The following is a 12,028-nucleotide window of genomic DNA, read 5'->3' on the forward strand; positions in this document are numbered from 1 at the left end:
CAAAGTCCATCTAAGACTTTTAAAAATCTTAAATTAAGTTCTTTGAAAACATTTCAAAGGCAAGTTCAAATACATTTCTCTACATGTCTTTCTTCCTCTCTGTCTGTATCTGTAGCCCATTACCAGAAATTGATGCAACTTAAAGTACTCTAGAGAGAAGTGCTTCTCAAACTAAACTATTTGTGGGGAAGGACTAGTGTTTTTGTTTTGTTTCATTTTTTGTTTAAAGCTCCAGTCCTTGGCAGAGTGATTTCTGTAAAATGCAGAAAGAACGAGTTAGTGGAAAAATAAAATAAAAAAAGCAAAGATATACAAAAATCAAGTCAACTGGTCACATGCTTAGGTGTTGGGACAATGCTCCAAATTGCTATAAAAATTTCAATGCTTTCTTTCAATTCCTGTCCTTATCTATCTCGTTGCAAAGAAGCAGTAGAGAGTATTCAGCTGGCAGTGGTCCACACACTGCACTCTGAGTCGTGTTGCTTAAGAGGCCCTGCAGAATTATGTTCTGGGGTACTCTTTACCCAGAATAATAACATCAGCCTACAGGAATGTGCCTGGGTCTTCAGCACTGCTGAGAAAAAAAATGGAAGAGTTAGTCTGGGCTCTCCAGAGAAACATAACCAATAGGATATATATAGAGGAAGAAATTTATCATAAGGAATTGGCTCAGATGGTTTTGGAGGCTGAGAATTCCTACAGTCTGGCGAGCTGGAAACCCAGGAGAGCTATTGGTGTAAGCTCCAGCCGGAGTCCAAGTCCAAAGGCAGGAGAAGACCAATGTCCCAGCTCACACAGACAGAAAGAACACATTTTCCCTTACTTCTCCTTTTTGTTTTATTCAGGCCTCTAACAGATTGGATAAGGCCCAGCCACCTTGGGAAGGGCAATCTTCTTTACTCAGACTACCGACTTAAATGTTAATCTCACCCCAAAACACTCTCACAGACACACCCAGAGCAATGTTTAACCAAATATCTGGGCACCCTGTGACCCAGTCAAGTTGACACAAAATTAACTGTCTCTGAAGAGCATCATCTCTTGACATCTCTCAAGTCAAAGTGTGTGGGGCTCTTTGTTTGTTTGTTTGTTTGTTTTAACATCTTTATTGGAGTATAATTGCTTTACAATGGTGTGTTAGTTCCTGCATTATAACAAAGTGAATCAGCTATACATATACATATGTCCCCATATCTCCTCCCTCTTGTGTCTCCCTCCCTCCCACCCTCCCTATCCCACCCCTCTAGATGGTCACAAAGCACCGAGCTGATCTCCCTGTGCTATGCGGCTGCTTCCCACTAGCTATCTGGTTTATGTTTGGTAGTGTGTAAATGTCCATGCCACTCTCTCACTTTGTCCCAGCTTACCCTTCCCCCTCCCCGTGTCCTCAAGTCCATTTTATTCCCGTCTTGCCCCTAGGTTCTTCATGACTTTTTTTTTTTTTTTTTTAGATTCCATATATATGTGTTAGCATACAGTATTTGTTTTTCTCTTTCTGACTTACTTCAGTCTGTATGACAGATTCCAGGTCCATCCACCACACTACAAATAACTCAATTTCATTTCTTTTTATGGCTGAGTAATATTCCATTGTATATATGTGCCACATCTTCTTTATCCATTCATCTGTCGATGGACACTTAGGTTGCTTCCATGTCCTGGCTATTGTAAATAGAGCTGCAATGAACATTGTGGTACATGACTCTTTGAATTATGGTTTCCTCAGGGTATATGCCCAGTAGTGGGATTGCTGGGTCATATGGTAGTTCTATTTTTAGTTTTTTGAGGAACCTCCATACTGTTCTCCATAGTGGCTGTATCAATTTACATTCCCACCAACAGCGCAAGAGGCTTCCCTTTTCTCCACACCCTTTCCAGCATTTATTGTTTGTAGATTTTTTGATGATGGCCATTCTGACCAGTGTGAGGTGATACCTCATTGTAGTTTTGATTTGCATTTCTCTAATGATTAGTGATGTTGAGCATCCTTTCGTGTGTTTGTTGTCAATCTGTATATCTTCTTTGGAGAAATGTCTATTTAGGTCTTCTGCCCATTTTTGGATTGGGTTGTTTGTTTTTTTGATTTTGAGCTGCATGAGCTGCTTGTAAATTTTGGAGATTAATCCTTTGTCAGTTGCTTCATTTGCAAATATTTTCTCCCATTCTGAGGGTTGTCTTTTCTTCTTGTTTATGGTTTCCTTTGCTGTGCAAAAGCTTTTAAGTTTCATTAGGTCCCATTTGTTTATTTTTGTTTTTATTTCCATTTCTCTAGGAGGTGGGTCAAAAAGGATCTTGCTGTGATTTATGTCATAGAGTGTTCTGCCTATGTTTTCTTCTGAGAGTTTGATAGTGTCTGGCCTTACATTTAGGTCTTTAATCCATTTTGAGTTTATTGTTGTGTATGGTGTTAGGGAGTGTTCTAATTTCATTCTTTTACGTGTAGCTGTCCAGCTTTCCCAGCACCACTTACTAAAGAGGCTGTCGTTTCTCCACTGTATATTCTTGCCTCCTTTATCAAAGATAAGGTGACCATATGCGTGTGGGTATATCTCTGGGTTTTCTGTCCTGTTCCATTGATCTATATTTCTGTTTTTGTGCCAGTACCATACTGTCTTGATTACTGTAGTTTTGTAGTATAGTCTGAAGTCAGGGAGCCTGATTCCTCCAGCTCCGTTTTTCTTTCTCAAGGTTGCTTTGGCTATTCGGGGTCTTTTGTGTTTCCATACAAATTGTGAAATTTTTTGTTCTATTCTGTGAAAAATTCCAGTGGTAGTTTGATAGGGATTGCATTGAATCTGTAGATTGCTTTGGGTAGTACAGTCATTTTCACAATGTTGATTCTTCCAGTCCAAGAACATGGTATATCTCTCCATCTATTTGTATCATCTTTAATTTCTTTCATCAGTGTCTTATAATTTTCTGCATACAGGTCTTTTGTCTCCTTAGGTAGGTTTTATTCCTAGATATTTTATTCTTTTGGTTGCCATGGCAAATGGGAGTGTTGGCTTTGGTTTATTACTTTGCCAAGAAATGTACCAGTTATTCAATGCTGAAAACAGGAACCCACCCCTTTGTTTTTAACCTGCTGACATCTTGTCCTTGATGTGACCATGATGCCAGGTGATACCCAGGAAACAGACTCTTTTTCAGCTCTGGTGCTTTTCATTCAAATAGCCCCCTCCTCCTGATACAGTCAGCTGCTTGCTGACACCGCTCAGCGCTGGGGCCCCCAGTGCTCTGTTGCTGACATACTGGATCCCTTGGCACCATAGTGTGCAATGCCAGCCAGCTTCTCTCTGAAACTCACCCTCTGCCAGGTCCTTCCTGACCCTCCTTCAAAACACAGTGTGTTTTATCTTCCACCTAACATATCATGAATTTCTTTTGCTCTGCATCCTACTTAACATAATCCTTAGCAAAGAATTACTGATGATATTTATTGAGAACATACCTGATGCTAAATCAAGTGCTTTCCATACCTTATCTTGTTTCATAGTTACAAAAATACTATTCAGTATGTATCCAAACCCCAGTTTTACGTAGGAGGAGACTGAGGCTTACAGAGGTTAATTAAGTTACCTACATGGCTAATCAGAGCAGAGCTAGGATTTAAATCTAACACTGCTTTTGACCAGAAAGCCCTGATTCTTAGCCAGGAAACCATACTGCCTTACAGAAAATACAGAAAAATTGTTCACATGGTTAACAGTCACTTAAATAATATTTCTCAATGAGTAAAATGGCTGTTGAAAAGAAATATATATATATATATATATATATCCATTGCCCACCATGTAAGGATCCATCTCTTAAGTTTTAGCTCAGGACTGTGTTTTCCTTTGCTGATGAACTTGTACATTTCCCTTCCACAGCCGAAGAGAGGATCTTAAAGCTTGGGTTTCCCCAGGTGGCTTGGAGTGAAATTTAGTCCTTAATTGCAGCAGCTGTTTTTAGCTTACTTGGTATAATGCTCTTCCCTTTTTTGAACATGACTATTTATCTATATGGCTGGTTCAATTGCACGTGTCTTCTTTCCCACTAGACTTTGAGCATTTTGGGTGAATGAACTGAATAGGTACCTAATTTTGTAAGCTGCTTTTTTCCAGAAGCAATTATGTTGGTCTTTTAAGTGGGACTCAGTTGTGACCAGTTTTTTCTGCAAAGTGCTCAGCGTTTCTTCTGTGCCTGAACGTGGCTTGGACACGCGTGTTTGAGTATAACCTTGTTACCGCGGCTGTAAAAATGTGTGGGTGGCGGGTCCAAAGCTTCAGGCAACCAAGTAAAAGGTGATAATGGGAAGCTATTTACAAAATGCTGAGAAACTAGAGTGATGAGTGGTGAAATGGGGAGAAATGCTTTCCGGACCTGTATCTACCTGAGGGGGGCCTCCCTCCAGGTGGCAAAATTAGAGAAGATCAGTGTGGGTATTTCCCCATGTTTACGAAGGATTTAAACGATGGTTAAAAATAACAGCTGGTGAGACTACTGTGTCCCGGGGCCAGTGCTGAGAGGGAAGCTGAAACCACACAGGAAGCGTTAGCCAGTGTTGATGTCTCATCCCCTGGACCGTGGGAATCTGTCCAGGCTGAAATGACCACGGCCACACATGGCGCCCCAAATCAGGACTGGCCTTAGGAAAGGGGGAGCAGTCCTAGCTCGTGCATCTGATTCTCTCCTTTAAACCTGTTTGGTCTGAAATTTAACTTTGAGAAAAGAGGAGATGGTAATTGAAGTCTTCTTCCAAAGAAAGGTTCTTGCCTATTTATGTATAAGGATAGATTTGGCCGGGAGGGGGAAAGTCCGACTTATATCAATAGTTAGCTGAAGATGTACCCCTTATAACTGGCAAAGGCATGCGTACTCTGGAACTCCCCCGTCACTTGCGATTGGCCGGTGGATGTATTACGTTTTGTTAGCTGTGGAAAGAGTTAAGACTGGGTTGGAGGCTGGCAGCTGGCTCTTGCCTCTGCCATGTGTTTGGGGCCCAGAACATTTGTGAGAGTTGTCCCAGTTGTTATGATGAGAGAAAAGTACCTTCGATAGAAATAGAGAAATCAGGAAGTGCGGCCTATTTTTTTTAGGAAGATTATTAGTTCATTTTTCTACATCTTGAGTTTGCAATGAGAGTTTGACATCCAGGTGGAAATGTCTGGTGCTGAGCTGAGGCTGCTTGTTGAAAGAGCGCTTAGGCGGCTTGTGTTCTAGATCGGATTCTTTCACTAACTTGCATCCTGCTCTGGGTCAAGCCCTGTAACTTTTAGGAGTCTCTTGGGTTGATCTCTAAGTCAGCAGCTCTCAGCCCATACAGGGGCATGCTGGGGTGAGCTCTAGTTGGGAGGGAGAGAGAGGAAGGGGCGTCCTCTCGGGCCTGTCACTCAGTGGTGTCACAGGGAAAAGAAGACAGGGGCCCCCGCCCCCCTCCAAACATCCTTCATCAGGGACAGTTGCTGTCATGAGTGTGGCTTGAGGGATGGCAAGGTTTGGGAGCCGGGAAGCCCTGAGCAGTCATCCCCAGAGACTGGACTTCTGTCGCTGTCTCTTCCTGTAATTTACACCTTGTTACTCCTGTAATTTACACCTTGTTACTCAGCAGTGCCCGGAGGGGCCGCTAGGACCACTCCAGCTTAACGCACAGACACAAACTTTAGTGCCCAAAGGGACCCTATGGGGGACTCACATGGAGAACGATAGGTGTGTGGGGAGAGAGCACAGGGGCCGATTCTCTCCCACAGAACCCCTGTCAGGGAGGCCCTCAGCCTCTGCTTGGATGCCCCCATTGACGGGGAGATTACCCCTTCTGGTGCTGCCCAGTTTACCTTCCTGGAGCTCTGTTAAAAGGATGTTCCCTACCCGCACCCTAGAATTGACTCCCCCTCCTGCCTGCCAATTCCCTAATTCCGCTCAGAGGTTTCTCAATCCTCTTAGCCCCCTTTGCAGATGGAGAAGCAGAACCGGACGTGCCCCGCGGCTCACTACAATGGAGCTTGCTCTTTCCCCTATAGAGAGATCCAACTTTCTCTCTCTCTCTCTTTTTTCATATTCTTTTCCATTATGGTTTATTACAGGATATTGAATATAGTTCCCTGCGCTAAAAAATAAGACCTTGTTTTTTTTTTAACATCTTTATTGGAGTATAGTTGCTTTACAATGGTGTGTTAGTTTCTGCTTTATAACAAAGTGAATCAGCTATACATATACATATATCCCCCTATCTCCTCCCTCTTGTGTCTCCCTCCCACCCTCCCTATCCCACCCCTCTAGGTGGTCACAAAGCACCGATCTGATCTCCCTGTGCTATGTGATTGCTTCCCACTAGCTACCTATTTTACGTTTGGTAGTGTATATATGTCCATGCAACTCTCTCACTTTGTCCCAGCTTACCCTTCCCCCTCCTTGTGTCCTCAAGTCCATTCTCTATGTCTGCGTCTTTATTCCTGTCCTGCCCCTAGAAGACCTTGTTTTTTCATTCAATATATAATAGTTTGCATCCCAAGCTCCCAATCCAACCCTCCCCTGCCCCCCACCCCCACCCTTGGCAACCACAAGTCTGTTCTCTATGTCTGTGAGTCTGCTTCTGTTTTGTAGATAAGTTCATCTATGTTCTATTTTAGATTCCACATATAAGTGATATCATATGATATTTGTCTTCCTCTTTCTGACTTACTTCGCTTAGTATGATAATCTCTTGGTCCATCCATGTTGCTGCAAATGGCATGATTTCATTCTTTTTTATGGCTGAGTAGTATTCCATTGTATATATGCACCACATCTTCTTTATCCATTCATCTGTCGATGGACATTTAGGTTGTTTCCATGTTTTGGCTATTGTAAATAGTGTTGCTATGAACATAGGGGTGCATGTGTCTTTTTGAATTAAAGAGTTTTGTCTGGTTATATGCCCAGGAGTGGGATTGCTGGATCATATGGCAACTCTAGTTTTTTGAGGAACCTCCATGCTGTGAGAGACTCATCCTTTTAACTGTGTCTCTCTTCCCTCCCTTTCACCTTAGTCTGGAGCCTCTGGCCCGCCTTGCACTGGTGGGAACTTCAAAGTCCCAGGGGCGGTGCTCTGATACAAGGAGCTTGGAGGGTTTGTTCATCTGGTCTAAGGGGAAGCTTTCATTTCCTGTGAGCATGCTGGAAGCTGCTTTGTTTTGGGGCACCTTGAGATGCTACCCACCTTTCCTGCAGGGCAGGTGTGATTGGTGTCTCAGAGGGCTGTGCTCACAAGCCACTCGTGCAGGCAGGTACAGGGCTCCTTCTCAGAGGTACAGACGGTTGTCTGTGTTTACTCAGAGTCTGGCATTTCCGACCTCCTTTGAGTGCAATATAAGTGCAGCACCTGCTTTACCTGGGAAAAGTGAAACACCTGGATTTCCGCACGGTCATGGCTAAGACATATGGTCACTGGACAGCCTCACATTTTGGGGTGTGCAGTCCTTTCCTTTGAGGGTGGAGGAAGGGTTTATCAGGCCAGGGAAAGGAGCAGAGAGTATCCTTGTTTGCATGGAGAGACAGTTGGATGATGCCGGGGTATCCCACAGTCTGCCAGGACCACATGGCTCAAGTTCATCATTAAATGGGGAAAATGAAGTAAGACGTACAATGAAGGAAGGGACAGAACTTGGGATCCTTCGGGAATTGCTCTGGCCGCGGGGACCCTGGAATTCTCTGACTTTCCCTCTGCCAATGTTATTGTTATTTAAAAAATACTCCTGGCCATCTGAACACCAGGGTGGTCCTTCAAGGAAGGGAAGGAGGAATGGATGATGATGTCTTTCTTTTCCCTGCCCCCTGTCTCTTGTGAGCAGGGAGAAGATGCCTTTTCACCATGTGACCGCCGGCCTGTTGTACAAGGGGAATTACCTCAACCGATCTCTCTCTGCTGGCAGCGACAGCGAGCAGCTAGCTAACATCTCTGTGGAGGAGCTTGACGGTAAGGAGCCCGCCTTGCGTGGGAGGTTCGCCACCCAAGGGAGGCGTCTGGGGCTATTGCGCACCTGACACGCTGGCCGTCAGTTGTGGCCAAGTCTAACCATGGTGCAGCAGGAAAGAGTTCAGAGATCACTTCTGCCTCAATGACTTCTTTGTGTGGGATGGACCTGGTAGCCTGAAAAATCTACGGTGAATATTTTGGTTCCTTTGGATACCAAAAGGAACCCTTTGACTGGGGAGACAGGCTTCTACTCCTGACACGTATTTTCCAGTTGATGGAATCTTGATCGCCAATAGTGTTGCCCTGTTTCCATCTTGTCATTCACCATGGGGCCCAGCTGCAGGGAGGTCATAGACCTGTTAATGGCCGTCTCTTGACTTGTGGCCATGGTGCTTTGAATCCTGCCCAGATCAGAATCATCTGGAAGCTGTGTCTAGGTGGGAATGGCCAGCAATTATTTTGATTGCCTCTGTGCCTCTGTAACAGTGTAGCCTTGGCTTTGGGATGGGAACGAACCTGGGGACATGATGACTGAATTCATCCTGGGACAGTGACCCTTTGTATCCTGGGGAGATCAACTCCTTGATTAAAAAACAAAAATTAAAACAAGGAAGAAGGATTTTGTTTTTGATTTTTAGAATAGAGAATTAGGTTGATTCAGCCAGATGTTTGCCTAGGTACTGCATCTGCTGAGGCCACGCCAGATTGGTTTCCCTTCTTGTTTTGGAATGCTGTGTTCCTGGTGACACTGTTTTACAACAAGAAGTTTAAATTTACTGTCTAAAATAGGGAAGTTAAAATTACCCCAGATGGCCCATATCTTTGCTTTGAGTGTAATGGTCTGAACCAGTGTGATTTCTTTGTGCACATTTCTTACAAGGGGTGTGGTAGGCAGGGAGATTCAGCTCTGGGCCAGGGAAGACAGACTTGCTTCACGAAGGGCACAAGATGGGGCAGGCGAAGGACAGGGCCGTCGGATAGCTTTCTTGCTCTCACCCATGTTGTTTGCTTGCTTCTCGACAGGCATACCATGTTTTAGTACGCTTCACTTTATTGCACTTCGCAGATACTGCATTTTTTACGGATTGAAGGTTTGGGGCAACACTGCATTGTCAAATACTGGTTAGCATTTTTTAGCAATAAAATATTTTAAAATTAAGGTATGTACATTGTTTGTTTGGACCTAATGCTATCACACATTTAATAGACCACAGCGTAGTGCAAACATAACTTTTATAGGCACTGGGAAACTAAAAGATTCGGTGATTCGCTTTATTGTGCTATTTGCTTTATTGCAGCGGTCTGGAACCGAGTGCGCGGTATCGCTGAAGCCTCCCTGTAGAGGCTTGTTTATGTCCATGATGGAGCAGTGGAGCTCAGCGGCCAGTGGGCTGGGTCTGGAGGAGAGGCCAGAGGATATCAGAGGAAGGGGAGTGTTGTGGGCAGAGCCAGACTCCCTAGGCCCAGCATCTGCTCACTGTGGTCTGGACAGACCGGGGGCCAGAGAGGAGAGTAGTATCCTCAGGTCTCCTAGCCTTCAGCTGGCCAGAGGATATTTGGACAAGGACACGGAAGCAGAAAATAGAGCCCTGACCTCCTCCAAAATGAGCCCATCCTGGTGGCCACAAACGAAGCCGAGGCTGAGCTGGGTGTGTTGGCAAAGTGAGGTGAGGCCCAGGCTTTCCTGTGTCCTGGGGAGGAGTCCTAGCTAGTGGAGAGCAGGGCAGTGGTGCATTGATTTGGGAGGGGGGCTGGTTGCGGGTCCCCCAGTTTTAGTCATCACTTAGCAGGGGGGACTGGGAGCCTCCTGTGTGGAGCCCTGTGGAGCCGAGGCCATGAGACTTGGGCAGAAAGTCTGTGTGTTTCGGGCAACCCTTTGTTTTTCTTTTTAAATTGAAGTATTGTTGATTTACAATGTTGTGCTAGTTTCAGGTGTACAGCAGTGTTTCAGTTATACATATACATATGTATATATATTCCTTTTCAGATTCTTTTCCTTTATAAGTTATTACAAAATATTGAGTATAGTTCCTTGTGCTATACAGTAGGTCCCTGTTGTTTATCTATTTTATATATAGCAGTGTGTATAAGTTAACCCCAAACTCCTAATTTATCCCCACCCCCTTCCCCTTTGGTAACCATAAGTTTGTTTTCTGTCTGTGGGTCTATTTCTGTTTTATATATAAGTTCATTTGTATCATTTTTTTTTTGATTCCACATATAAGTGATATCATATGATATTTCTCTTTCTCTGTCTGACTTACTTCACTTAGTATGATAAGCCCCAGGTCCATACATGTTGCTGCAAATGGCATTATTTCATTCTTTTTCGCTGCTGAGTAATATTCCATTGTATAAATATACTACATCTTCTTTATCCATTCATCTGTCCATGCTCATTTACTTGGTTTCCATGTCTTGGCTGTTGTAAGTAGTGCTGCAGTGAACAGGGGGGGTGCATGTGTGCTTTTGAGTTATGGTTTTCTCCGGATATATGTTGGGCATCTCTTGCAGAGGCTGCAACGACTAACCCAGTGAAGTTTGGAAATCATCTGTGGCTTTCACATACCCTGGCTTTCCATTTTTCTTCCTCCTCCTTCCCAACTTTGCCATGAACAATCAAGAGAAGATTTTTCCAAGACTTCTCAGAGTGATGGCTTTTTTTCTCTGTGAAACCTGGGCCACTGTCAGGGCGCATGGCTTTTCAAGAGATCCACTGCCTGGTTCTCGGCCCTTCTCCACTCGGGCAGTGGCTGAACTCTGTTCCTGGGCAAGCAGCAGAGCTCACCATCCTGTTGTTCCTGTCAGGCCCAGGCAGCCGAATGGGGCTGAAAGGCGCCTTCTCAGCAGGTGAGACTAGCGGCGGGTAATTCTGACAGCCCTGGCGGCCCAGGTGGGTGGCCTTGGCCCTGGAAGCCCTGGTTGTGGGGGGGCAGGGGTCCCTGGTTGAGTGAAGCTGGACTTTATGGCCTGAGGTTGGCTGGGGAAGATGCTGTACTTGTCCTTCAGGAGGGTAATCCAGGCTCTCAGCCTGGAGAAGGGCCATTTATTTTCTAATGGAAGATTCCTTCTACTTATTTATTTATTTATTTTTGCCAAGGTGAACCCTGAGTTATGACTGCTTACGCTCCGTTAAGAGCATCTTGGGGCTCCAGGCTGGGCTGTGAGATGTGTTCTGAGTGTAGAACAGGCGGGCAGGGTCTGAAAACCAACTGGCTCGAATCAGTTCAGAGGACTGCAGCTTGGTTCTTGGGGAAGCCAGTTTCCGAGACTGTGCTTGTCTGCTGTTCTCTTGGAGCTGCCTTGTGTCAGCCAAGCCCTAATATCCTACTGTTCAGGGCTGCTCATTTATCCTTACAGGACCTGTGGTGCTGCACAGGGAGTTGATGTGCTGGACACTGGTGGATACTGAAGCATCCTTTGTGGTCCAGCCACCTTGGGTGCAGATGTTAGTTGGGTACCATCCCCGCCCCGTGTGGCTGCAGCCTCTTGCTTACAGATCACCAAAGGCAGGTTCCCTCACCTGGTCAGTGTTTGTCACTGGGGATGGAATGCCCCTTTCCTTCAGTGTAAGGATCAAGGGCACCGAGTCCACGAGAGGTTACCCTCTGAGAACGGGGCCACTCAACATGCAGGCCAGCTCCAGTTGCCATTCGCTCTGGGAAGTTTCTATTTCTTCTCTTTAAACAAAGCTTATGAGGAAATAATGCGAAGCTGCATCAAATTGGCCAGACTGGAATTGGAAATCACCCAACAAACAAATTCAGCAATGATGAATTGGTTGAGATCCTTCCTTCCTTCCTTTCTTCCTTCCTTCCTTCCTCTTCATTCATATTTTCATTCCTGTTCATTCATTCATTACAGGAATGTTTACCCAAATGCTTTCTGGGTGGAGGAGGAATTCAAAGAAGTATAATCTTCATTGCCTGGCTCAAGGATTTTACAAGCTACCCAGGGAGTTTATGTACATACAAAATTTATTAGCAGTATCTTGTACTTTTAGAGTGTGTCATGTGGAATTTTATTAGATGCATGAATTATAATTTTTTAGAAACAGTTTTTTCATTGCTATTTATTGAATAATCTTGTGAG

General features: G+C 44.7%; 1 protein-coding gene across 11 annotated transcripts in view; it reads left to right on the forward strand.

Annotated features, from left to right (window-relative positions):
• CALN1 (calneuron 1) overlaps nucleotides 1-12,028 on the forward strand; it is a 471,992-nt gene that overhangs the window by 131,743 nt on the left and 328,221 nt on the right. For all 11 annotated transcript variants that reach the window (XM_036825183.1, XM_036825180.1, XM_036825182.1 and 8 more), the window contains one exon: nucleotides 7,812-7,936. In XM_036825183.1, coding sequence (XP_036681078.1) covers nucleotides 7,819-7,936 — 118 coding nt within the window. In that variant the 5' untranslated portion in view covers nucleotides 7,812-7,818. The remainder of the gene's footprint in view (nucleotides 1-7,811; nucleotides 7,937-12,028) is intronic.

Source organism: Balaenoptera musculus, chromosome 15 (genome assembly GCF_009873245.2).
Source record: "Balaenoptera musculus isolate JJ_BM4_2016_0621 chromosome 15, mBalMus1.pri.v3, whole genome shotgun sequence".
NCBI classification, from domain to species: domain Eukaryota; kingdom Metazoa; phylum Chordata; class Mammalia; order Artiodactyla; family Balaenopteridae; genus Balaenoptera; species Balaenoptera musculus.